This window comes from Bos taurus, chromosome 12 (assembly GCF_002263795.3).
Source record: "Bos taurus isolate L1 Dominette 01449 registration number 42190680 breed Hereford chromosome 12, ARS-UCD2.0, whole genome shotgun sequence".
NCBI classification, from domain to species: Eukaryota; Metazoa; Chordata; class Mammalia; order Artiodactyla; family Bovidae; genus Bos; species Bos taurus.
Window position 1 is genome coordinate 75,987,006 of NC_037339.1, and position 25,131 is coordinate 76,012,136.

At 45.6% G+C, this 25,131-nt stretch overlaps 1 protein-coding gene across 5 annotated transcripts in view; it reads right to left on the reverse strand.

Annotated features, from left to right (window-relative positions):
* The window catches only part of DOCK9 (dedicator of cytokinesis 9), a 323,976-nt gene extending 305,443 nt beyond the window's left edge, over positions 1 to 18,533 (reverse strand). For 2 of the 5 annotated variants that reach the window (XM_059892137.1, XM_059892121.1), the window contains exon 1: positions 18,375 to 18,533. In XM_059892137.1, coding sequence (XP_059748120.1) covers positions 18,375 to 18,503 — 129 coding nt within the window. In that variant the 5' untranslated portion in view covers positions 18,504 to 18,533. The remainder of the gene's footprint in view (positions 1 to 18,374) is intronic. The other 3 variants (XM_024999978.2, XM_024999973.2, XM_059892128.1) reach the window with 2 other exon arrangements.
* Between the last annotated feature and the right edge of the window lie 6,598 nt (positions 18,534 to 25,131).

Below are 25,131 nucleotides of genomic sequence, written 5' to 3' on the forward strand. Positions count from 1 at the left end.
AGGTCAGGTGGTCTGGTATTCCCATCTCTTTCAGAATTATCCACAGTTTATTGTGATCCACACAGTAAAAGGCTTTGGCATAGTCAATAAAGTAGAAATAGATGTTTTTCTGGTACTCTCTTGCTTTTTTGATGATCCAGTGGATGTTGGCAATTTGATCTCTGGTTCCTCTGCCTTTTCTAAAACCAGCTTGAACATCAGGAAGTTCACGGTTCACATATTGCTGAAGCCTGGCTTGGAGAATTTTGAGCATTACTTTACTCAAAGTAATGAGTAAAGTACTCATTGAGATGAGTGCAATTGTGCAGTAGTTTGAGCATTCTTTGGCATTGCCTTTCTTTGGGATTGGAATGAAAACTGACCTTTTCCAGTCCTGTGGCCACTGCTGAGTTTTCCAGACTTGCTGGCATATTGAGTGCAGCACTTTCACAGCATCATCTTTCAGGACTTGAAATAGCTCAACTGGAATTCCATCACCTCCACTAGCTTTGTTCATAGAGATGCTTTCTAAGGCCCACTTGAATTCACATTCCAGGATGTCTGGCTCTAGGTGAGTGACCACACCATCGTGATTCTCTGGGTCGTGAAGATCTTTTTTGGACAGTTCTTCTGTGTATTCTTGCCACCTCTTCTTAATATCTTCTGCTTCTGTTAGGTCCAGAATGTGGTCCACTGAAGAAGGGAATGGCAAACCACTTCAGTATTCTTGCTTTGAGAACCCCATGAACAGTATGAAAAGGCAAAATGATAGGATACTGAAAGAGGAACTCCCCAGGTCAGTAGGTGCCTAATACACTACTGGAGACCAGTGGAGAAATAACTCCAGAAAGAATGAAGGGATGGAGCCAAAGCAAAAAGAACCCAGCTGTGGATGTGACTGGTGATAGAAGCAAGGTCCGATGCTGTAAAGAGCAATATTGCATAGGAACCTGGAATGTTAGGTCCATGAATCAAGGCAAATTGGAAGTGGTCAAACAGGAGATTTAGTTCTAGGAATCAGCGAACTAAAATGGACTGGAATGGGTGAATTTAACTCAGATAACCATTATATCTACTACTGTGGACAGGAATCCCCTTAGAAGAAATGGAGTAGCCATCATGGTCAACAAAAGAGTCCGAAATGCAGTACTTGGATGCAATCTCAAAAATGACAGAAGGATCTCTGTTCATTTCCAAGGCAAACCATTCAATATCATGGTAATCCAAGCCTATGCCCCAACCAGTAAGACTGAAGAAGCTGAAGTTGAACTGTTCTATGAAGACCTACAATATCTTCTAGAACTAACACCCAAAAAAGATGTCCTTTTCATTATAGGGGACTGGAATGCAAAAGTAGGAAGTCAAAAAACACCTGGAGTAATAGGCAAATTTCGTCTTGGAGTATGGAATGAAGCAGGGCAAAGGCTAATAGAATTTTGCCAAGAGAACGCACTGGTCATAGCAAACACCCTCTTCCAACAACACAAGAGAAGACTCTACACTTGGACATCACCAGATGGTCAACACCAAAATCAGACTGATTATATTCTTTGCAGCCAAAGATGGAGAAGCTCTATATAGTCAGCAAAAACAAGACCAGGAGCTGACTGTGGCTCAGATCATGAGCTCCTTATTGCCAAATTTAGACTTAAATTGAGGAAAGTAGGGAAAGCCACTAAACCATTCAGGTATGACCTAAATCAAATCCCTTATGATTATACAGTGGAAGTGAGAAATAGATTTAAGGGACTAGATCTGATGGATAGAGTGCCTGATGAACTATGGACAGAGGTTCGTGACATTGTACCATCCCCAAGAAAAAGAAATGCAAAAAAGCAAAATGGCTGTCTGAGGAGGCCTTACAAATAGCTGTGAAAAGAAGAGAAGCAAAAAGCAAAGGAGAAAAGGAAAGATATATGCATGTGAATGCAGAGTTCCAAAGAATAGCAAAGAGAGATAAGAAAGCCTTCCTCAGCGATCAATGCAAAGAAATAGAGGAAAACAATAGAATGGGAAAGACTGGAGATCTCTTCAAAAAAATGAGAGATACCAAGGGAACATTTCATGCAAAGATGGGCTCTTTGCTGAGTAACCATTAATTTTCTTATCTTCGATTTGTTATTCGTGTTTAGTTGTTGAATCGTGTCCGACTCTTTTGCGACCCCATGGACTGTAGCCCACCAGGCTCCTCTGTCCAGGGGATTTCCCAGGCAAAGAACACTGGATTGAGTTGTCATTTCCTTCTCCAGGGGATCTTCCTGACCCAGGGATCAATCCCACATCTCCTGCATTGGCAGGTGAATTCTTTACCACTGAACAACGTGGGAAGCTCATCTTCAGTTTAAACATGTATAAAGTTTATTTGGCCATCTTCTCTCCCCTATCAGTCCTTCAGCAAGGTAGGAAAGGATATCTTATTCATCCTGGTTCCCCCTAGGTGCTCAGTGCTTGGCACAGGCAGGAGCCCAATGGATGTTCAATTAACTCCGTGCATGTGTACAACATGGGGAATGCAGTGAGTAGTTTATAACAACTGTAAGAGGAATATATCCTTTAAAAATTGTGAATCAATATTAACCTGGTGGCTCAGCTGGTAAAGAATCTACCTGCAATGCGGGAGACCTGGGTTCAATCCCTGGGTTGGAAAGATCCCCTGGAAAAGGGAATAGCTACCCAGTCCAGTATTCTGGCCTGGAGAATTCCATGGACTGCATAGTCCATGGGGTCGCAGAGTCGAACACAAAGGACCAACTTTCACTTCACATACATACTGTACAGCTGTAACATATAATATTGAACATCAACTATAGTTCACTCAGTTCAGTCGCTCAGTCGTTTGCAACCCCATGAACCGCAGCACGCCAGGCCTCCCTGTCCATCACCAACTCCTGGAGTTTACTCAAACCCATGTCCATCAAGTCGGTGATGCCACCCAACCATCTCATCCTCTGTCGTCCCCTTCTCCTCCTGCCCTCAATCTTTCCCAGCATCAGGTTCTTTTCAAATGAGTCAGTTCCTCACATCAGGTGGCCAAAGTATTGGAGTTTCAGCTTCAACATCAGTCCTTCCAATGAATATCCAAGACTGATCTCCTTTAGGATGGACTGGTTGGATCTCCTTGAAGTCCAAGGGACTCTCAATAGTCTTCTCCAACACTACAGTTCAAAAGCATCAATTCTTCGGCGCTCAGCTTTCTTTATAGTCCAATTCTCACATCCATACATGACCACTGGAAAAACCATAGCCTTGACTATACGGACCTTTGTTGGCAAAGTAATGTCTCTGCTTTTGAATATGCTATCTAGGTTGGTCATAACTTTCCTTCCAAGGAGTAAGCGTCTTTTAATTTCATGGCTGTAATCACCATCTGCAGTGATTCTGGAGTCCAGAAAAATAAAGTCAGCCCCTGTTTCAGCATCTGTTTGCCATGAGGTGATGGGACCGGATGCCATGATCTTCGTTTTCTGAATGTTGAGCTTTAGGCCAACTTTTTCACTCTCCTGTTCCACGTTCATCAAGAGGCTCTTTAGTTCTTCTTCACTTTCTGCCATAAGGGTGGTGTCATCTGCATATCTTAGGTTATTGATATTTCTCCCAGCAATCCTGATTCCAGCTTGTGCTTCTTCCAGCCCAGCGTTTCTCATGATGTACTCTGCATAGAAGTTAAATAAGCAGGGTGACAATATACAGCCTTGACGTACTCCTTTACCTATTTGGAATCAGTCTGTTGTTCCATGTCTAGTTCTAACTGTTGCTTCCTGACCTGCATACAGGTTTCTCAAGAGGCAGGTCAGGTGGTCTGGTATTCCCATCTCTTTCAGAATTTTCCACAGTTTATTGTGATCCACACAGTCAAAAGCTTTGGCATAGTACAATTAAAAACTTAAAATCTATTCAGATACATAGAAATACAGATGTGGAAGCACCTGTAATATGTATATTTATTTGTCAGTCAAGCACTTGTTCATTTCTTTTCCCAAGGGCTTACTAACATAATCCATACAGTCTTAAAGTAGGAAGCAAAAATCAAAATCAATCAATGAAACTAAATAAGAATTTAGCCTAAACCAAGTAACGTACCTTTACATAGAACCAGTTTTAGTATTTTATGAATAAAGATATTCCTCTGCACTTGAAAAGTGGCGCTTGTCATGTATCAGCTACGCCTGTTATTACATATCATTATCAGTATTGTCACCTCTCAGTATTAGCCTAACTGCAATCAGCAGGATGTCACCTTGCCTCCAACAGCCCCCATGCTAAGTAGTCACTATCTTTTACAATCACTGAAAACCCAGGCAATAGCACCCTGCAAATCTGTGTTCCACAGAGCTTAAAGTCACCAACAATTTTGCATAAAAAACTGAATTTCCTTTTCATGCACAGTTCTCACAATCAATTCAGATTATTTTTAATCTGGAGCCCCACGAAAATTGGTTTCCTTTTCACTTCTGAAGAAAGCTGAGGTTTTACAGTTCTTACACCCTCAATGATAGCAATATAAATAGCTATGATAATACACTACCATATTATTTAACATAAGTTTAATATGTTAATATGATACTATATTATTTAACATAAGTTTCATATGACGTAAGGACTAAATAAGGATCCAGATTCAAATCCTTGCATATTTGGGGGTCTTTGCAACTCAGAACATATTTTAGATGCCATGAGAAATAAATCTCTTAAATGCCCAATCTGTTCTTCCTAGTTGGCAAATTACTTGTGCACAGCTAAAGATCTTAATTTAGGCCTCTTTAGGACGTCAATAGCAACATTATCATAAAAATGAAACCCCTTCCCTCCCTCTCTTGCGCTCCTGGTCGGTGCCTTTGAGCCTCACCCACAATTCCCACTGCACTCTTCCCATTGAGGTGCATTTCCTCTATTTAATACCTTCATGAGACAAACATCCTGTCACTACTCCTACAGTGAACATGCAGGTCAAGCTTCATGTTTCCTGGGTCTCAGGAAAGCAGTGTAATAGTTGAGGTCCCAGTACGCTTCTGGTCCCCCAAAAGCCACCTTCACTCTCAGCACATTCCTAGGAACTTGACCTGCTCTCGTCGCAACTGTCCTTCTTCCTTCCAGGGTGCAAACAGCCAAGAGGCAAAAGACTGTTGAAGGAGAACACCAACCCAAGAGCTCCCTGGGTCCTGTCTGCGCTCCTTTTCTCTCTAGGCTGCACACTCTCCGAGGACAAGGTTTATCTCAATGTTTATCCTTCAGAGTCTATTGAGTACATTGATGACCAGAGACAACTGGGGATCTAGTGAACATTACAGCACAAGAGCTTAAAAAATGGTATTAACAACAGGGCATTTTTGTCTGCTAATGTCATTGTTAAGTAGCCAAATAGAAAAAAATGCCTCAAGATCTGCTAAGATCCCAACTAAAGGATAAACAAGAGAAGCTGAATCTCAGGAGGCTCCAGGGCAAGATACCCTGGCCTGATAATAGAGAAGATCACGAGGAAGCCTGGAGCAGAGGAGACTGGGCTCCGTCTGGCCTCTGCCCCTCCTCTCCCAAAGGTCACCTCTGATGGAAATGAGCTCCAGGGCAGCACCAGGCCAGGCTCCAGAGCAAAAAACCCGGTCAGAAAGGAGCTTAAATCCCCTGCAGGCTGGTCAGCGTCCCCCTACGTCGCACAGGTGACACTGGGTCAAGACCATGAAGAGGCGGGCATCACAGGGGGAGTCCAGGTCTCCTGACAGGGAGTATGGGGCTCACTGCGGCATGCTGGGAGGATGGGGGGTAGGTGGGTGGGGCTTGCTTTAAGACACCAAGACGCCAAGTGGTAAGCAAAGAAGTCAGGACTCTTCCTGGTCATTTCCAACAACTGAAGCTATGGGAGAGGACATCTGTGATTCTCTCAGATTCTGGAAGCTATTCTGGACCCCTCTCCCCAGTATCCACCAAAGGAGCCCATCCCCACCATCCCAGCTAGACAGTCTCCAGCAGGTACGCCTGATACAGTAACTGGAGAAACACACTGTGTCAGGAATCTCAGCCCATCTCGGGTTTAAGTGGCTTCTAGTTTTAAGTCCCCTGCATGGATCACAGCCTTGCTGTGGTGAAGGGGCTTGCATGACTCAATGAAGCTGTGAGGAGACAGTGGAGCCTGGCATGCTGCAGACCATGGGGACACAAAGAGGCGGACAGGACTGAGGGACTGTAGAACAACAAATTTGATACATTAATTGGCTTCTGATAAATTAAAATTTGATGTATTAATTGGTTTTTCACAAAATCACCTACAAAGAAATCAGTAGAGTACACACATTCTTCCATAAAAAAAAATCATAAAATAGTTATTTCTGTTCTTTTGAAAACAAATAACCAACATTCTCTCAGAAGGTTTTCTTCCAAGAATAAAAAACATTTTAAATGGCTATGAACATATTAAAAGACTGGAGAGAAAAAAAAAAGTTAACTTCAGAGATTAAATACGCTGTAAATTCTAGCTAGTGTAATGGTTTATAAATGAATGTAATATACTATAAATATTATGGCACCTCTGCTATCACCATAGGAACTCTGCTTTCTACTTAAGAAAACAGCAATATGTTAGAATGACAGATTAAATAAATTCTCTAAATAGTATTACAATCGCAACTCTTTCTGTAATGATATAACTTGAACAAACTGCCATTTATAGCTGAATATTTATTTTAGCCAAGGGAAAGCAGCCTGAAAGGTAAAATGACCTAGATTAACAGAGTTTATTATTCTACATTAAAGAACTTTAGGTTAGTAGGTACAGGAAAGGTTTTTTCCCTCAAGCTACATAATTATTTTAACCAAAGTACACATAAAATTATGATCTTATATCCCTTAAAAAATATTATTTGACTACTAAATTAATTCTTCCTTCATCAATAAGTTTCTATTGAGATCTTTGTTAGATTAATCTTGTCATTCTGGCTTTTTTATTTCTTTCTCTCTGTCCTAATATTCCTTAAACCGAAATGAAGAATGTATTTCTTGGCTTATGGAAAAATGAATGTCAATCACCCATAAACTGGCTTAGGACTAATGAAATATATAAACGGGAAAGAGATCATGGTACAAATAGATGTTTCATATTCTGATATTATCTGATTACCACAGTCTGTAAAGATATTTGATGAAATGCAAGAGCAAACAAGGTAAATTCAATTATTTCCTGTGATCAGCAGAAAATACATTGGATCAAGAGCCATAAACTGGATCTCACTCCTGTCTGTAATACAGACTGTATGACCACAGACAAATCAGTTAACCACAGCACACCTTATCTTCCTCATCTGTAAAACTAGGAAGCTGGAACACACAACCTCTAACCTACCTTTTACCTCCAAAACAGTATGATTTCTACCAACCCAGAGAATTCATGGTACTTTCCAGAAAGGCATATAATGATTTGAGTTAACCATTTAAAAGTTTCTGAGAAACTCAAATTTTAAAATGATATCTTCTGACAGTCCCTGCCATCTTATCAAGAAAAAATGTCAGCTATCAGCCAGGTGACCTTAAGTGAGTCACTTGATTTCTCTAGTCTGCAGTCTCCTCATCAAAAAAGAAATTAAAAAACAAAAACAAAAACTCACTATCCCTGTCTGTCTAACTAGATTTTCCAGAGGCCCAAGCAAGATGTTCTTTGGAAAGGATTTCATAAAACTGCCAAGCGCAAGATTTAATTATTTAACCTGGGTCTCCTTCCTCCTTGAACATTCAAAACAGAACTCTTAACTGGTTGACAATATTTCTGCTACCAAGATGCACGTGTATATCTTATTCCAGGCACACATTTTACATTAAGGTGCACACGTACATAAACGTTAAGAGGTACAATTTTCAAAGAGTACTAACTGGAGTGTCTTAAAGAAGCACCAAAATTTTCCTTCTATATTCGTTACTTTTTTCTTGATAATTATCTATTCACTTATGAAAGCTAGATAAACATTAGAATATACAAAGAACAAGTCATATTCCCTTTTCATGCATTTTCTTTCAAAATTTCTCTTACCCACAGGTTATTTCTTTCACAACTGTGACATGCCTATTAATGTTTCCACGTACTATTTCTTTTTCACCCAACATTATAATTTTCCTGTTATAAGTTCTCCTGAAGGAGCTCTATTAGAGTTATATGATATTCCTTTAGGATGCCCTCATAAATCACAAAAGCGTGTACTATTGGGTATATATTGTGCACCAGACCATATTCTAAGTGTTTTTTACGCATCTTCTCACTTAATCACCACAAACATCTACAAGAAAGTGTCATTATGATATCCATTCCTGGGGTCGAGAGATTGAGAAAGCAGGGCTTTCTCTGAAGAGCTGGGTCTAGGATCTCCTGAGCCCAGGTTCTTATCCAATATATCCTACCACCACTTGTCACAGAATTACTCCCCTATTAACAGAACTTGGGTATACCAGGGTATTTCCTGTGTCCCAGAAGTCAGAGACTAAACATCTGATATTTACCTTATTCCTGAAACAAGAGCATAGCTTAATTTTTTAGATTAATCATCATTTTTGCTTTTTGTTTCTATCTGTCCTCCTTCCTAATGGACTTCCCTGGGGGCTCAAAGAGTAAACAATCCTCCTGCCAATGCAGGAAACCTGGGTTCATTCCCTGGTTCAGTAAGATATCCTGGAGAAGTAAATGGCAACCCATTCCAGTATTTCCTGCCAGTTCAGCTGGTAAAGAATCTGCCTTCAATGAAGGAGACTCCAGTTCAATTCCTGGGCTGGGAAGATTCACTGGAGGAGAAGGGATAAGCTACCCACTCCAGCATTCTTGGGCTTCCCTGGTGGCTCAGCTGGTAAAGAATCCGCCTGCAATGTGGGAGACGTGGGTTCAATCCCTAGGTCGAGAAGATCCCCTGGAGAAGAGAATAGCTACCCACTCCAGTATTCTGGCCTAAAAAATCCCATGGGCTTGCAGAGTTGGACATGACTGAGCGACTTTTACTTCCTGGAGAAGGAAATGGCAACCCAATCCAGTATTCTTGCCTGGAAAATCCCATGGACAGAGGAGCCTGGTAGGCTACAGTCCATGCAGTCACAAAGAGTTGAACACAAGTGAAGTGACTTACGGAGAAGGCAATGGCACCCCACTCCAGTACTCTTGCCTGGAAAATCCCACGGACGGAGGAGACTGGTAGACTGCAGTCCATGGGGTCGCTGGGAGTCGGACACAACTGAGTGACTTCACTTTCAGTTTTCACTTTCATGCATTGGAGAAGGAAATGGCAACCCACTCCAGTGTTCTTGCCTGGAGAATCCCAGGGTCGCACAGAGTTGGACACGACTGAAGTGACTTAGCATCAGCAGCAGCAGCAGAAGTGACTTAGCATATACCATAATACTTCTTCATCAACAAAATAGTGTTTATACTTTAAAAAGTGAACAACCTATATACACTGTTTATTTTTTTTTAACTCTTCATGGTAAAGAACTTTCCTTAATCTATATGTCAGAATGTGTATTTTCTCTATGAAAACAGTATGTGAATCTGTAAATACAAAAGAATTTGAGAATAAACTTCTCGTGGCCAATGGAGACCGTAGGCAGTTCACTGACATTTGCTTTCAGATTCAGTTTCAGATTAACATTCAACAAATGTTAATCTATAATAAATTAAGTGGGCATGTCTCTAACACACGCACTGACCCAACCAGCCTCCCTAAGCAGACATACCCAAGCACTATCTTAACTGGATTTATTCCTGCCAACTTCAAAGAAATGGGGGACAGGGAGATTCCAACACACCATTTGGCATTAGAGTCCTGATCAGACTATAAGTCTCCTTGCCTTCAACTTGCTGATAAGAGTTAAAGGAGTCCATTCAAGAAAAAGTGACAGAGATGTAAACAAAACCGAAAAAAACTTCCTCATCCAAGTACCCTTGATGATTTGCAGAACTGATGACTCTAGTGATAGAAAAACACTTCCAGATTTTTATTCTTTGTGTTTTTGTTTTGCTCTCAGATAAACGAGTTACCAAATACCTAACATAAGAATCAGATCACTGTGTCATTTTACACACTGGAGTTCAACAGAGTTGGTGAAAACAAACTGCCCTAAAAAAGGAAATTAACTTTACTTGTACTAAAATGTGTTCGGGTCAGTTCAGTCTCTCAGTCGTGTCCAACTCTTTGCGACCCCACGGACTGCAGCACGCCAGGCTTCCCTAGCCATCACCAAGTTACAGTTAAATTAAACTGTGTAGCCGCTCTCAAAACTTATGCAAAGGTCATACAGGTGTACTGCCAACCACTTTTTCCTAAACTAAAGCAGACAAAGGGCCAGCCCCAAAATGATGCATTCTTACTTACATGAATGTTATCAAATCTATCAGGCGGCAATGAGAAACTAATGATACAACACATCCTGTACATTAGGAAAATTAACCTGGCGGAGGGAGACAAGCTGGAATGAAATAAATAGAAATTGCAGGGGAGACAGACAAATTAGGGGCAGTGGGGAATCAAAAAAAGATTTTAAAACAAAACATGTCAGATGTAGAGACTTTAGGAATCTTTCATCATCAAAATATACAGTTATTGCTGTTTAGTCACTCAGTCATGTCCAACTCTTCGACCCCATGGACTGCGGCACTCCAGGCTTCCCAGGCCTTCACTATTTCCCGGAGTTTGCGCACTCGTGTCTATTGAGCTGGTGATGCCAAAAGTACTTATATATATATATGCATAACTGAATTACTTTGCTGTGCACCTGAAGCTAATACAACATTGTAAATAAACTACATTTCAATAAAAATTTTAAAAAATATATGTCCATTGCTGCCGCTGCTGCTAAGTCACTTCAGTCGTGTCCGACTCTGTGCGACCCCATGGACTGCAGCCCACCAGGCTCCTCCGTCCATGGGATTTTCCAGCCAAGAGTACTGGAGTGGGGTGCCATTACCTTCTCCTATATGTCTATTGAGCCCCTGCTAATTGCCAGGTACTGGGGAAACCACAGTGAACCAATAGGCCAGGGAGGGAAACAGAGGTCACACAAACATATGTATCCATCAATATATAACTTGTGTTAAGGGGTACAAAGGAAAGAACAGTCTGGGTGGATAGGCAAGGCCTCTGAGAGGCAAGGACCTGCAGGCACAGTTCCAAAGACCCAGGCGGGTGGCCTGGCCATGAGGAAGGAGGCAGGGTGGTGATTTCTATACGAGGCAGGGGCAAGAGCTCTTGCCAAGGCCGTGGGGTACGAGAGAGCCTGGCAACCAGAAGATGGAAAAGCCGGGCTGGTGAGCAATGCACAGGTGGTGCCTAGTAAGGAGAGTACCTTACAGTCCAGGGAAGAGGCTCCTAATCCCAGGGCAGCGGGAGGCAGTGTGGGCACCGGTGTGGTGTGCAGCGCACTCAGTTGTGTTCGACTCTTTTGTGACCCCATGGACTGTAGCCCACCAGGCTCCTCTGTCCATGGAATTTTCCAGGTAAGAACAGTGGAGTGGGTTGCCATTTCCTATTCCAACTGGTGCGTTAAGGATTCAGAACTGAAGTCCTAGGGATGGAGTAAAAGTGGAAGCAGAGACCAGAGAGGAAGGGTGTTAACCGGCAGGGGCCAGAGGAGAGGCAGGAGCCGGAGGACGGGGTGGCAGGCGGCAGCAGCCCGGAGCGAGGCTCACCACAGACCTCCGCTCTCCAAAGGCCCACAGGCGGGACCAGGCTTCCCTGCCCTCTGCAGTTGGGAGTGTGGCCAAGAGATTTGCTTTAGCCGACAGAACATAAGCCAAAGGGATGGGTGGAAACCCAAGAACCTATGAGGGAGACCCCACATGCTTTCCTGGCACAAGAAAACCCACCTCTTTCAAGGCAGGGGCCATCTCATGGCTTAAGGGGTGAGGACTGAGACTCTGCCCCACACTAAGGGCAGAACCAGGCTGCGGGGCCACAGCCTGAAGTCACCCCGTGGTTAGTATTAAAGCGGTAACAGAACCCAGGTCCCCGAACTTGACCACAGGCCTCACTGCCTCCCGACATGATCAGGGAAGAATTTTCTCAAGTCATTATTCTTCTAAAACTAAACTTCATGGCATCATAAACAACCCAACCCCACAATTCATTTAGATTACTGTTAAGACCTTTAGAGAGTTTGCAGTGGGTCGGTGGTTTACATTTTTTGCCCTGAACCCTCAGCACTGTGACTTTAGACGCTGTCATTTAGGTATATTTCAGTCCAGTCCTCAGGGGGAGTTCCTACAGTTGTTTAAGAACTGAGCCAAAGAATGGAGCATGTTAAAGTTCTTGATACATATAGCCCAGCTCAAGTAGTCATAGCATTCATCGCGTTAAAAAACCTAGGAGACACAATTCTCATAAAATGCCATATGAATGGAACTGTGAGATGAGGCGACCCTGCAAACAAAAGTGCCTGGCTCGCCCATCCTTGCAAAACCTTCTCTATCTTTGCAAATTTATCGGGCAAAGATAGCATCCTGTTTTAATTAGTGTTTCTGTAATCATTGGCAGGGCTGAACTTTTTTTTTTTTCCTGTTCTTTATTGGCTAACTGTATTCCTTTCTTTGAGGAACTACCTATGAAAGTCCTTTCCTATTTTTCTTCCGGCATATTTTTCTTTTTTTAATTGACTCCTAAGAGCTCTCATTATATTTTTTTAAAACTTAACACTATGACTGAGATATAGATATACAGAAGAGGACAAATATTGTTTCTAAGCTTATTACTGGCTTTTAAATTTACGGTGCTTGTGACACAGAGAACGTAGGTTTGAGTGCTTGCCTGAGGAGGCAGGAGGCAGGGTGGTGAGTAGGGACACATGGTCTGAAGCCACAGTCCCCAGGTTCCAGACACAGATTCCCCCACTTACAGCCTCTGACCTTGAAATGACTCGACCTCCCATGTGTAAAGCCCTGACACATATCCTAGGACACAGTAAGTGCTTAGTAAGTGCTGTCTCCAGATTCATTTAGTCAAGATGAGCAATCTTTCATTACAATATGAGCTTACCTTTGTTAAGCACTTACTATTAAGTATCTTTACACACATTAAATCTTTTAATCTTTATTTTAAGAACTCCCTGAGATAATAATACCCAACAATCCCAATTCTCAGATGAGTAAACTGAGACAGTGAAGAAACCTGATCAAAGTCCTCTGCTCATCAACGGCAAGGCCCTGAGTTCACCTCCCAGGCCCAGGCCAAACTGGTTTTGTCCTTTACTTTCAATCTTCAAAGAAACCCCTCTCTACCCTTACATGATTATTCATCCGTGTTTTATGCTGTTTCTTTGACTTATTTTACGTGTATCTCTTACATGTAGTTATCACTTATTTCAGTATGTGATATATAAGGTGGGGTCAATACTTTTCTGTGATATAATTTACTCAGTGGTGTACCCACCATGTTTGACTTACTGCTCACTCATGTGTACCCTAAAAGTTGACACACACAGAGGCCCGTTTTTGTTCTATGCCAAAGACTTCACTTTGTGTCCTTAGGACTGTGTGACACAAAACTGTCACATAATTTACCCCCAAGATTACGCAGAGGGAACAATCTCTAAGAAGAGTATGTTCAGGGACTGGTTTGAACCTCTTTCCTAAAATAGGTTTCAAAAAGACAAGAAGAAAAAACGTCTATTTTATGATCTGTTCTCAGCCAGTCATTGAAAACTGTCCTCCAAGTTAGCAACTGTATTTCTCAAAACTTCTCTCCCTTCCTCCTAAACCTTACCCTTCCCTGCCCAAGCTGCTCTGCTCCCTCTTGGCCTAGCCAGGCCTTCGAAGTATGTGCTTGGTCTCTGCCTCTCATTCCTTTCTGGGAGAAAAGTCTCCCTTGTCTCGGCATCTCCCAGGTCCCGTTCAGTTCCTCACAAACCCTTTCCTGAGTGTATCAATTCTCTGTTACGTCATCTTTCTCTGCTCCTTCTTAGTATGTGTTCCTTCACATGTGTTTGATGTATTTCAGCCTACTGCTATCCTTGTGTTGAAGACTGACCTATCCACCTGCTGAGAGTTTAGATCATAAACCCTTCAAGGCAAGAGCCTGCTCTAAACAACAGCAGATCCTCAGCACCCAGCAAGAAGTCCTAGAACAGAACAGGCCCTCGACAAACGTGGATAAAGGTTTCACAGTTCCACTCCTCCCTTTTCAAACTCAAGGCATTACGAATGCTCTCCTGTCTCCCAATATTCAAATAGACCAGAAACCAAAGAAACACACACCTGTTGTTGATTATCGAGTTGGAGATGGGCCTTCGCCCTGCTTCCTGTATGCTGGGACATTTCTGTTGTTGGGACTCCACCAGAGGGTGGAGAAAGACGGTGAGGTGAAGCCCAGGCCAGTCCAGTTACCGATTTACTATCCTATCTGATTTAAAATTACAGCCAAAATGAGGTTTTACGTTATCTGGGGATTTCAAAGAACACCACCTCTCGGGTCTCAGGTTACCTAGGATCATACAGAACTGGGAGGGTGAGAAGGGCCCCAGGGCGGCACTCCGGAGATTATCATGCCTGTCCGTCCCCCTCCAGTTACAAAAAGGGAACTGTGGTGCCGGCCTAACTTGGTTTTACTTCATCTCACACTGCAGGGTTCTCGGATGCCTGTGGAATGGTGTCACCAGCAGGGACTTAATGGCGAAGGAGGGCCTCAAGCTGGGCACGCTGAGATAAGATCGGCAAGGAGGCCAGGTGACTTGGGCAGCAATACCCAAGCACGTGGAGCTGCCAAACCCACGTGAAGGGCCCCGTCCCAATATTCACACAGATCTTTCAGAGAAAGGATATTTTTAGGCCCTGGGTGGTATACTTCCTTAGATCTAGGCCATTACGATGCTATCTTTAATACATCTGAAAGGTCCAATCACTACTCAACACTGCTCAGGGAATTATTTCTAGTTTTTTTCCTGAGCTTGCCTATGATCTGAACATGCTGCCCTCCTGACTGTGCTCAATCACGGAAAGCTGATTCTGGAACTGTGACGATTTTTCTTTCACTACCCAAAATCATAAATGACATCTTCCACAGTTAGGAACATTACAAGTAGCAGTAGTTCTACTGCTCTTATAAAAGAGTCGGACACAATTTAGTGACTGAACAATGACAACAACTCCTATAAAAGCATCTTTGAATCGAAGCCTGTTGGTCGGGAAAGGGACTCTAGAGCAATCTAGAACAGCTTCTCATTTACAAGAACAGGAGCCCTGAGGTGCAGAGAAATTAAGGGACCAACCCAGGGTGACTTAAGTACTGGTAGGATATTGACCAGGCACCGTTTAAGAGCTTTACCCATACTGCTCACTAAATCCTCTCAATAACCATGGAAAGTAAGTACAAATACTATCTCTGCTGTGCTACAGGTAAGAAAACTCACCAAGGCTGAATTATGTGCCTAAGACTGCACAGGGCAGAGCTGGAACTACAGCCCAGGTGCTCTGACTTCAGAGCCCACGCTCTGCACTACCAAACTTCTCAGGTTAAACCCAGGACTCCCGACTCCCGGGAGGGTTCACTCCGTCATTACTAATTCTAAAGCTCATGAAAGAACAAACCACATTTGAAACGGCCAGCAAAACTTTTTAGGATCCTGATGAGAACAAACTACCACCATTCAAAGATGTTTCTGAAGCAAACTGGGAAGTCTGAAGAGTATTTCAACAGATTATTGCTAACTTTGACATAATGGCATTACAGTTATGTGGGAAAATATACCTATTTTTAATAATATGACTTAGCAACTAAACAACAACTGGATGAATGATGGGCACCATAGAACTCGCAATCACACAAAAATGGAGGGGGAAAGCGGGATAGTTAAAGCAAGTTTAGCAAAATCTTGATAATTATTGAATCTGGTTGATGGATTATGAAGGTTCATTATGATATTCTCTCCACTTTTTTGCATTTTTTCCAAGGTTTACAAATTAATATCATCTTTAAAGGCCCACAAACCTGAGCCTATAAAAAGTGAGCCTATCAAACAAACAAACAAAAATCTATGAGTACACCTTATTTGTTAATGGCAGCCTTTATCACCCACTGAATTACTTAATTCTGTTGTTTCTGATGTCACAGCCATTCAGCAGTACTAGAAGCATGAGAAGAGCTAGTTAAGTCTGTACTCTGTGTTCTCCTTTCAGTCAATCTACAGAACTGCTACAGTAGTCAGCTAGGTAAGAAACGTTTATTGTGTGCTTACTATGCTATTAGCACTGACTCAGGCTGCCGACGGAGCAGAGTGTTACCTCCGTCCAGGCTGATCAGCGGACCCTGGGATTCCAAACCCTGGGCTGGTTGCTGCTCTGCCTCCTGCAAGGGTCTGGGTACCTTCTTAGACCTTCCTAGAACTAAGCCGAGACAGGTGCACCTGCTGTGGCTTCCTGACAGACACGGAAGCAGCAAGAAGCAGCAGGTGGTGGCAGAGTACCCGGCAGGAGGTGAGGGGGGTGAGGGTGATGGGTAATTTTTAGTATCTGTAAGTTATTCCAAATTCTCTCCATCTGCAAAGCAGAACCACTGCAACGTATTTCCCTTTTAGCTCGGGAGCCGTTCAAAGGCCCAAGGAGGCCCACTTGACTTTCCCATATTTTGAGTTTGTTTCATCAGACAAGCGGTTGCAGGTGGACATCGCTAAGAGTTGAGACATCAGCCAAACGTCTGACTGTTCATGCTTCAGGGTGTCCAGGGAAAAAGAGATGTACTGTTAACGTGTCGTGAGATGGAACACAGCAGCAGCATGTCACACACGGGAATGGATACTACTGGGTCACTATCAGCAGGCCAGCCTCCTACGGGAAAGGCTGCTGAATTCAAGGACTGCTGCACAGCAGTGGTGAGCAGTGTTGTACTTGACCTAATGGCTTGTTAAATTAGAACCTCCTTTTCAGTCCAGGTCTGCCTGCAGTATGGAACTCATGATTTTATTTATTCTTCTTTTGATTCAAATTTCTAATAGTGGGATATTATTAGTGCCCCCAGTTAAAAGAACTAAGTTTCCTTTCACAACAGAACAGGATGCCACAGATGTTTGTGGGGTTTATCCTTAACATACACATGTTGGCAAAAGTCAGGAAGATGCAGGATATACTACTTAGGCCAAAGCAATGAAAGGCAGGAAGAGATCCCAGGTTTTGGTCATTATCAATTCCCACTTTACTCCTTATCATCAAATGATCAACTTCAGTAAAAACAGAAAAACAAAAATTCCTTATTACTGAACAGATTGGAGTTTAAGGAATCTAGAGAGAGCTGTCAGAGCCATGGAGAGAAAAATAAAACTGAGCCAACTAGCTATGGAAATCAGTGAAGCTTCATCTCCATTCTCCACAAACATCACACATGTCATTCTGTGTCTGGCCAGGAAGGGCATCTATCTGCCACCAAAAGGATGAGCCAGGCCCTGTGTTAAGGGACCCAGCAATCCACCAAGACAATACCCCACACACAGCCCCACGAAGCCCTAAGAATCACTTCCAAGGCCCAACAAGCACAAGTCACTCACCCACAAACAAGCCCCTTCCAAGAAAACAAACGCCAGAGCCCGGTGCAAGGAGCTGCTGAAAGTGTCCAGCTACCCACGAGGGCACGCTGCTGCTCAGACATCGCTCCTCTCGCACCGTCCAAGCGATCAGGGCGTACTGCGTTTCCAAATACAGCAGGACCAAGCCCGAGTAGTCGAAAAGTTGATTTAAAACTTCATCTTCCTCACACTCAGAGGCCTATGTTCAAAAGACTTTCTGCTAGGACCAGATTAATCCCCGGGGCAGCTTGCTACGAATCCCCCAAATCGTAGTCATTTGCACTCTTGCGGAAGTCACCAGCGATTCCTAGCAAGCCTCTTAACCTTTCGTAAGAGGCGCTCAAATCTCAGGATGCCGGCTAGGGGGAGGGAGTGGAAGAGAGATTACAAAACCCCTGCCCTTCTGGGGCTCAGCCCACCCAAAGGGGGTCCGCGGGGCCGTATCCCACCCTGGGTGTCGGACTGGAAGAGGAAGCTCCCACATCCATTCCCCTGCGCCCCTCCAGGCCACAGGTGTCAAGCACCACCCCCCGAAATAAGGGAGGAGGAGAAGGGTGGGGTGGGAGGGATGGAGGAAAGGAGAGAATAAATTCTCAGTTGGTAAACTTGGGGTTGGGGGGTGGGGGTTGGAATGAAGGAGATGGCGATTTCCCTCCCAGGAAATTTCCCAGGAGGGAGGTGGACAGCAGCGGGGAGAGGACCCACGGGCGCAGGGTGGAGTTGGTGCCCTCTCCCGTATCTTCCCTTCTCCCCGGTCCGACACCCGCCTCCTCCACCACCTCTTAATCCTGCAGACCCAGGAGGGTCGGTGGCTCTGCCCCCGCCGGGTCGACTTAGAGGAACGCGAAGGGGGTGGCCGCCCGCCCTCCCGTCTCCCTCCGCGGTCCCGCACTCACCAGGAGCACCGAGCCGCGCACCACCTCCGACACGCTCTGCCGCAGCTCGGCCGCCGTGCCGGGCTTACTCAGCCCCCGGGTGAACTTCCGAGTCTCCGCCGAGGCGGGGAGCAGCGGCGGCTGCGACATCCTTGCCGCCGCCACCGCCGCCGCCGCCGCGCCTGCTCCTGCAGTCCGGCCGGGCCGCGCCGCCGCCAGGTGCGCCCTGGGCGCTCGGCCCGGCCCGCCGGCGACTCTCCCGGCGCCGCCGCCCGCCCGCTGCCCCCACCGCCCCGCGGCTAGCCGCGCGTCCGGGAGGCGCAGCCCGGGCCGCGCCCTCCGCTGGATGTCACGCCCCTAGCCACCCCCCCCGTCCCTAGGCGTCCGGGTCGCTAGTGCTCCGAGCGGCGCCCGGGTTCGCTAGGAAAGACCGTGCGTGTGGCGGCGGCGGCGGCTCCCCCATGCCACCAGCCTCGCTCGGCGGCAGATCGCCGGGCCGCCTCCTCGGGGCGGGGTGTCCGGCGCGGCGCGGGGCGGGGCGGGGCGGGGCGGGGCGGGGGAGGGGCCGACGCGGCGGGACGGCGGGCCCCCGCCGGTCCCGCGGCTGGTGCGGCGGGGCCCGGGCTGCTCGCCGTCCCGGAGCCCTGGCGGGGCAGGTGGGGACCCCAAGGGGAGGGGAGTAAGAAGGGGTGGGGGCGCCTCCTCCCGGGTCCGATTACTCCCCGGAGCCGCACGTCCGAAGACCCCAGGCCGGGCCGTGCACCCCGCCGGGAGGGCGCGCGACCCCGGGGCTGTGGCGCCAAGTCCTCCCGGGGGCCCGCACCTGTACGCGGGGACCCCGGGCTCCCGGCTGGCGGAGCCGCAGCATCCCGGGGACCGGCAGGGGTCGGGAGAGGGTGGCACCACGCCCCCCCCCCGGGGCCGCTGATGGGGGGACGGAAGTTTCAGGAAAGCGGCCTGTGAGCGGCCCTCGGGAGAACACAGGGCGGTTGGCAGCCCGGGCCGGGCGGAACGGGACGGAGCGCCCCGGGGCCCAGGGGCCGGCAAGAGCCTCACGCACTTGGCGGGGGCGCTTCTCCGCCTCCCAAACCCCTTTCGGCCCCCAGAGGCGTCCACGCCTCCGCGAGCCCAAGGGAGGGGTCCGCGATGAGTCACGCAGACCCTGGCCGGCCGGGACCAGCTGCTGCGTCACCGTCAAAACTTCTGAGCCTCGCCCCGCTCCTCTGTAAACGGAGGGCCGCAACCTGCCCAGGGGCTGAAGTGACAGGGCGAGAGCCGTCGGCCGCCCCCCCTGCTCCGCGGCCCGGCCGGACCGCTGGGCGCCAAGCCCGGGAAAACCCAGGAGCGCCGGCCTGCGAGCCCAACGTGACCCCGGGAGCTGGCGGCCGCGAGCAACAGCCGCGGCTCTGAGGAGCTTCCTCACACCCGCTGTTCCGGCTTCCCCATTCCTAAGGGGATCCCCACCTCTTCTCTTATTTCTGAGGAAACGTGGAGCACCCTAACTGACCCTCCTGAGGTGAGGGCTTGAGTAGACGGAGGAATTTGCGTAGCGCTTACGGCGCATGCTCACTGTTCTGGGTTTGGAGGCGGGAGTTTGGCTTAAGGAAGGTTCTGCTGATTGGTCGATCTGCGCGGACCACGCCCATCGCGTGCCTGATGGACAGCTCCTCACCTGCGCGCGCGGTGGCGGTGTGGACCCAGCCTTCAGAGGAATCCCTCCCGCGCCGGTGTGGCCTCAGCGCATGGAGGCCTCCTAGCCGTCGTCAGCCAGTGAAGGAAGTCGCCAGTGGCCTCCCAGCCTGCTCGAAAGCCAAACACTGGCCCAAAGCGGAATCTTAAATGTGGGAAAACTACTAATCTAGGGTAGAAAGCAAAACACCACCGTTCAGGACTTAATGGGCAGGTCTGGTCCATGATAAAGCCTGGAGTTTTCGGCATGCAGTTGGCACTCAATAAATGTTTTTGCTGGATCGGATTGTTCTCCCCGTGTCTTGAGACGCGGGATGTAGCACTACACGTGAGCCTGACAAGCTGGAAGACAAAACAATAACGTGTGAAAATAATAAGAGCAATTACACACTAATCTATTTCCTCTGCTGTGTAAAGCCTAGATATTAACCAGGCTGCTTGTGCTCCAGGGGAGCGCTGGGTGACCCCAGAGGCAGAAGGCGCAGCTTCACGCGGGAGCCTGCGGTGTCTGGTTTCACCATGCACATCCCCGGTTTGTACCGCTGAGCTGCATGGGGTAGGTTAGTTCACTTCTTACTTCTTCTTACTGTTAGAAGCTGGTCTGAGAAACGTTAAGTTTTCCCTTTGAGCTTCTGACACCTGAAGAAGTTTCCAGATAGCACAGACCTTTACCCCTACTGAGCTGCCTTGGCTCTCTAAATCGCATCTACTTCCAGAGAATGCAAATAATAGATTTTATTCAATTAAAAACAACAGAAACGCACAATGTTGTGCAGCTTTCTTTCTTTCTTTTTTTTTTTTTTTTTGCTTTGTTCTGTTTAAGAAATGGATGAACACAGAAAAGAGCATGTATCTGGAAAGTGAAGAGTATCCATTTCTACCAGTCCTAGAAATGCTTACTGATTCATTATGTTCTAGAATTGGCAGATTTTCATTTAGGAAGCAGGGTTGAACTGTAAGATGCTGCCAGTAGTCACGGATAATGTCTAAACAAGAACAAGTTCTGACAGAGAAGGAGGCATGGTAATGTGAACTAAGTCCAGGAAGGCTGATTTTCCCAGTGATCCAGAGCAGAGCCTCTTCTTCCTGGTGAAGTTAACAAATGGGGCATTTATTAGGTTTAAATCTGAGCAGAAATTTCATCCTTCCTGTTTTAGGTTGAATTGTGTCCGCCGCCCCCCACCAAGAGCTTTCCTTGTGGCTCAGCTGGTAAAGACTCTGCCTACAATGCAGGAGACCTGGGTTCGATCCCTGGGTTGCAAAGATGCCCTGGAGAAGGGCATGGCAACCCACTCCAGTATTCTGGCCTAGAGAATTCCACGGACTATACAGTCCATGGGGTCGCAAAGAGTTGGACATGGCCGAGCGACTTTCAGTTTCACTTTTCAAGACATATTGAAGTCCTGACTCCAGTATCTGTGAATGTGACTTTATTTGAAAATAGGGTCTTTGCAGATGTCATCAAGTTTCAGTGAGGTCATACTGGACCAATATGACCAGTATTCTTATGAGAAGAGAAGAGACACAGTCAGAGACACACAGCAAGAAGGCCTGAGATTGGAATGAAACATCTACAAGTCAAGGAACACCAAGGATTGCTGGCAACCACCGGAAGCTTGATGAAATAAAGGATTCTTCCTTGAATCTTTGGAGACAGCATGGCCCTACTGATGCCTTAATTGGATTTCTAGTCTCCAGAACCATGAGAGAATAAATTTTCTTGTTCTAAGCCACACAATTTGTGATGCTTTATTGTGGTACAATAGTCATCGGAAACTCACACACTTACCAAAGGCTGTTTGTCGTTTTTTGTTTTTAATCCCCACCAGAGTGGACCTAGAATTGTGTGAATTCTTACTGCATCAACCCCTGGAGAGAGGCAATCATACCTTTATTGAAGGAGGCACATCAGGTCAAGGTTGAAGATCCTGCATGAAATGGGGAGGGATGCTGTTTAAGGTGTGGTGGAAGCTACATCTATCTACTTTAACTTGAGGGGGTAACCCCATCTTTGTTTCACCAAAACTGTAGGAAGAAGGCCATCCTTTTTGTTGAGGATCATACTAGTAGGTACTGGAAATGAAATATAATTCAAGCCAGTTTTGAAGATTTGCATATAAGTGACAGTACAACATCCAAATATTTATAATTTAAGCATTATCCACGTTTTAATAATAATCTCTTACTGCATCATTTCTTGTTAGGTTAGCTTTAGGATCTGTGTATTTCTTAATGATACATAATTATTTTAAAACCTCTAGGTTATCCTGAAAGAGCACATCTGTGAAAATGAAATATGAGGTCCTTATGAGATCATTGAAACCAGGGTTTCTCAAACTTTATTGTGCATAAAAGTGACCTGGGGATCTTGTTACACTACAGATTCCAATTCAGAAGATCAGGTGTGGTAGCCGAAATCAAACTTCAGGAGATGGTGAGTGACAGAGAAGCCTGGCATGCTGCAGCCCATGGAATTGCAAAAGCATCAGACACATTTGGGCAACTGAACAAGAATGACAACCCGAAATCAACAGCTCTGACAAGCTCCCCACTGATGTCAAACTCCTCCCCCAGCAGACACTGCTGGTGCACAGACCACGTTTTGTGAGCAGTGAGCATGTAGACTTCCATTTCCAGCAGTTTGGCAAACCGAAGGCCCTTAAAACTTCTCCCCTTTTAGAACAGTATGGAGGTTCCTGAATAAATAAAGATAGAGCTACCATATGACCCTGCAATCCTACTCCTGGGCATATAGCCAGAGAAAGGAAGGATCAAATAGGATACATGCACCCCCAGTGTTTTTTGTAGCAGTGTTTGCAATAGCCAAGACGTGCAAGCCACCAAAATGTCCATCGATAGAGGAATGGATAAAGAAGATGTGGTACATATATACGATGGAATATTACTTGGCTATAAAAAGGAATGCATTTGAGTCCGTTGTAATGAGGTGGATGAACCTAGAGCCTTTTATGCAGAGTGAAGTAAGTAAGAAAGAGAAAAATTGTGCTAAACCACTCAGGTTTGAGTGTTGTTAGTTACAGCTACATTGAGAACAGTCTGGGGTTTGGGGAAAGAGAATGGAAGGAGGTAAACCAGGGAGCAGTATTTTAGTCGATAAGTCGTGTCTGACTCTTGCGACCCCATGGACAGTGGAGCCTGCCAGGCCCCTCTGTCCATGGGATTCTCCAGGCAAGAATACTGGAGTGAGTTGCCATTTCCTTCTCCAGAAACCAGTAGGTGGCAACAACCCAACCAGAGGGAACCACGACTATGTCTATTAATTTATGCATAAAAAGCATCCTATGCTTCTGAAAACCTACTCATAGTCTAGTGGAGAAGACCCCTCCATAAATATAACTGTGATCCAACGGATCAGGAAGGTGGGACCACAAAGGAGAAACAACCAACTTGAGAGGTAGGAGCCAGGGGCAGTTTCTCAGAGAACAGGAAGCTGGAGCTGGTTGCTCTGCCTGGAGGCTGCCTTGTGACCCTTGTCTGAACAACTTCCGCAGAGAGCACCTGGGGCATGTTAGATTTGCATGATAATGTTTGAAAAACACCAACACAGGATCTGTCTTACGTAGTAAATGATCAGTCATTACTAGCTATTAAATAATTATAGGATATTTCAAGAAATTGTCATCAGAGCTGTTTACTGTGCATCCAGGGAGGGTCCAGATTGTGACATAAAACTCCCTACCCCAAGACTAAGCAGATACTTTCATCACCAAGTTCTGCCTCTTTTTGAATTAGTCTCAGATCTTCCCTCCTTTTCAACTGTTCGTCACCAGCACTTTTGCTCTAATTTGTGAACATGGTTCATAATCTCCAAAGGTTGACTGACACCAAAAAAGCAATGTTTGTTCATCTCGTTTTTTGTGGCGTGCAATCCAAAATGACATTAATATTCTTTGTAGCAGGGTGTATTGCAAAGTCTAAGTTCGTCGTCATTTCATAACAGAGAGCTGGGGAAAGATGAGGAATGAAAATTGGCTTTAATATCACTGAATCTCAATAACCTGTGATTATTGCTATACTGCTGCTGCTGCTAAGTCACTTCAGTCGTGTCCAACTCTGTGTGATCCCATAGACCGCAGCCACCAGGCTCCCCCGTCCCTGGGATTCTCCAGGCAAGAACATTGGAGTGGGTTGCCATTTCCTTCTCCAATGCATGAAAGTGAAAAGTGAAAGGGAAGTCGCTCAGTCGAGTCCGACTCTTAGCGACCCCATGGACTGCAGCCTACCAAGCTCCTCCATCCATGGGATTTTCCAGGCAAAGTACTGGAGTGGGGTGCCATTGCCTTCTCCGATTGCTATACTAGGTATAACCAAATAATGATCATATACAATCACACCAAATGCATAATCCTAATAGTTTGGTTTAAAAATGCTGTTATTGAAACCATTCTGACCTTATCAAATAAATCCCCACAATGTTCCTAAGTGAGTTAAAATTTACATCAAAGATGAGGTAGGTGTGTGCATGTGTGTGTGTGTGTGTGTGTGTGTGTGTCTGTGTGTCTGTGTGTGTAAAGTCACTCAGTCATGTCTGACTCTTTGTGACCCCATGGACTATAGCCCACCAGGCTCCTCTGCCCATGGAATTCTCCAAGCAAGAATACTGGAGTGGGTAGCCATTTCCTTCTCCAAGGGATCTTCCCTACCCAGAGATTGAACCCACATCTCATTAGGTTTCATTGGCAGGCAGGTTCTTTACCACTAGCACCACCTGGAAAAATCTTGCACAATATTCCTAAGTGAGTTAAAGCTTACATCACAGATGAGGTGTAGAAACACAAATAGAGATGCACTCCTAGGTAATTCTCTCACCAAACATGCTCAAATGGGACTTGTAAATCAAGAACGTATCTGAGGAAATAACTAGAGCTTTTTCCTGAATTATTTCCATTGTAGTTAAGGCTTTCCAATGAGCCAATAAAGCAGAAATTGGGCAGGAATTCTGCATGATTTTGCAACGTCTACCTGGTTAAAATAGGATCCAAGAGCCAGTTTCCTTTGGAAAAGATTTATTTAGCAAAATTTACACAATTTTTCTAGGAAATACAGAATTTAAACAGATGGGGGCCTA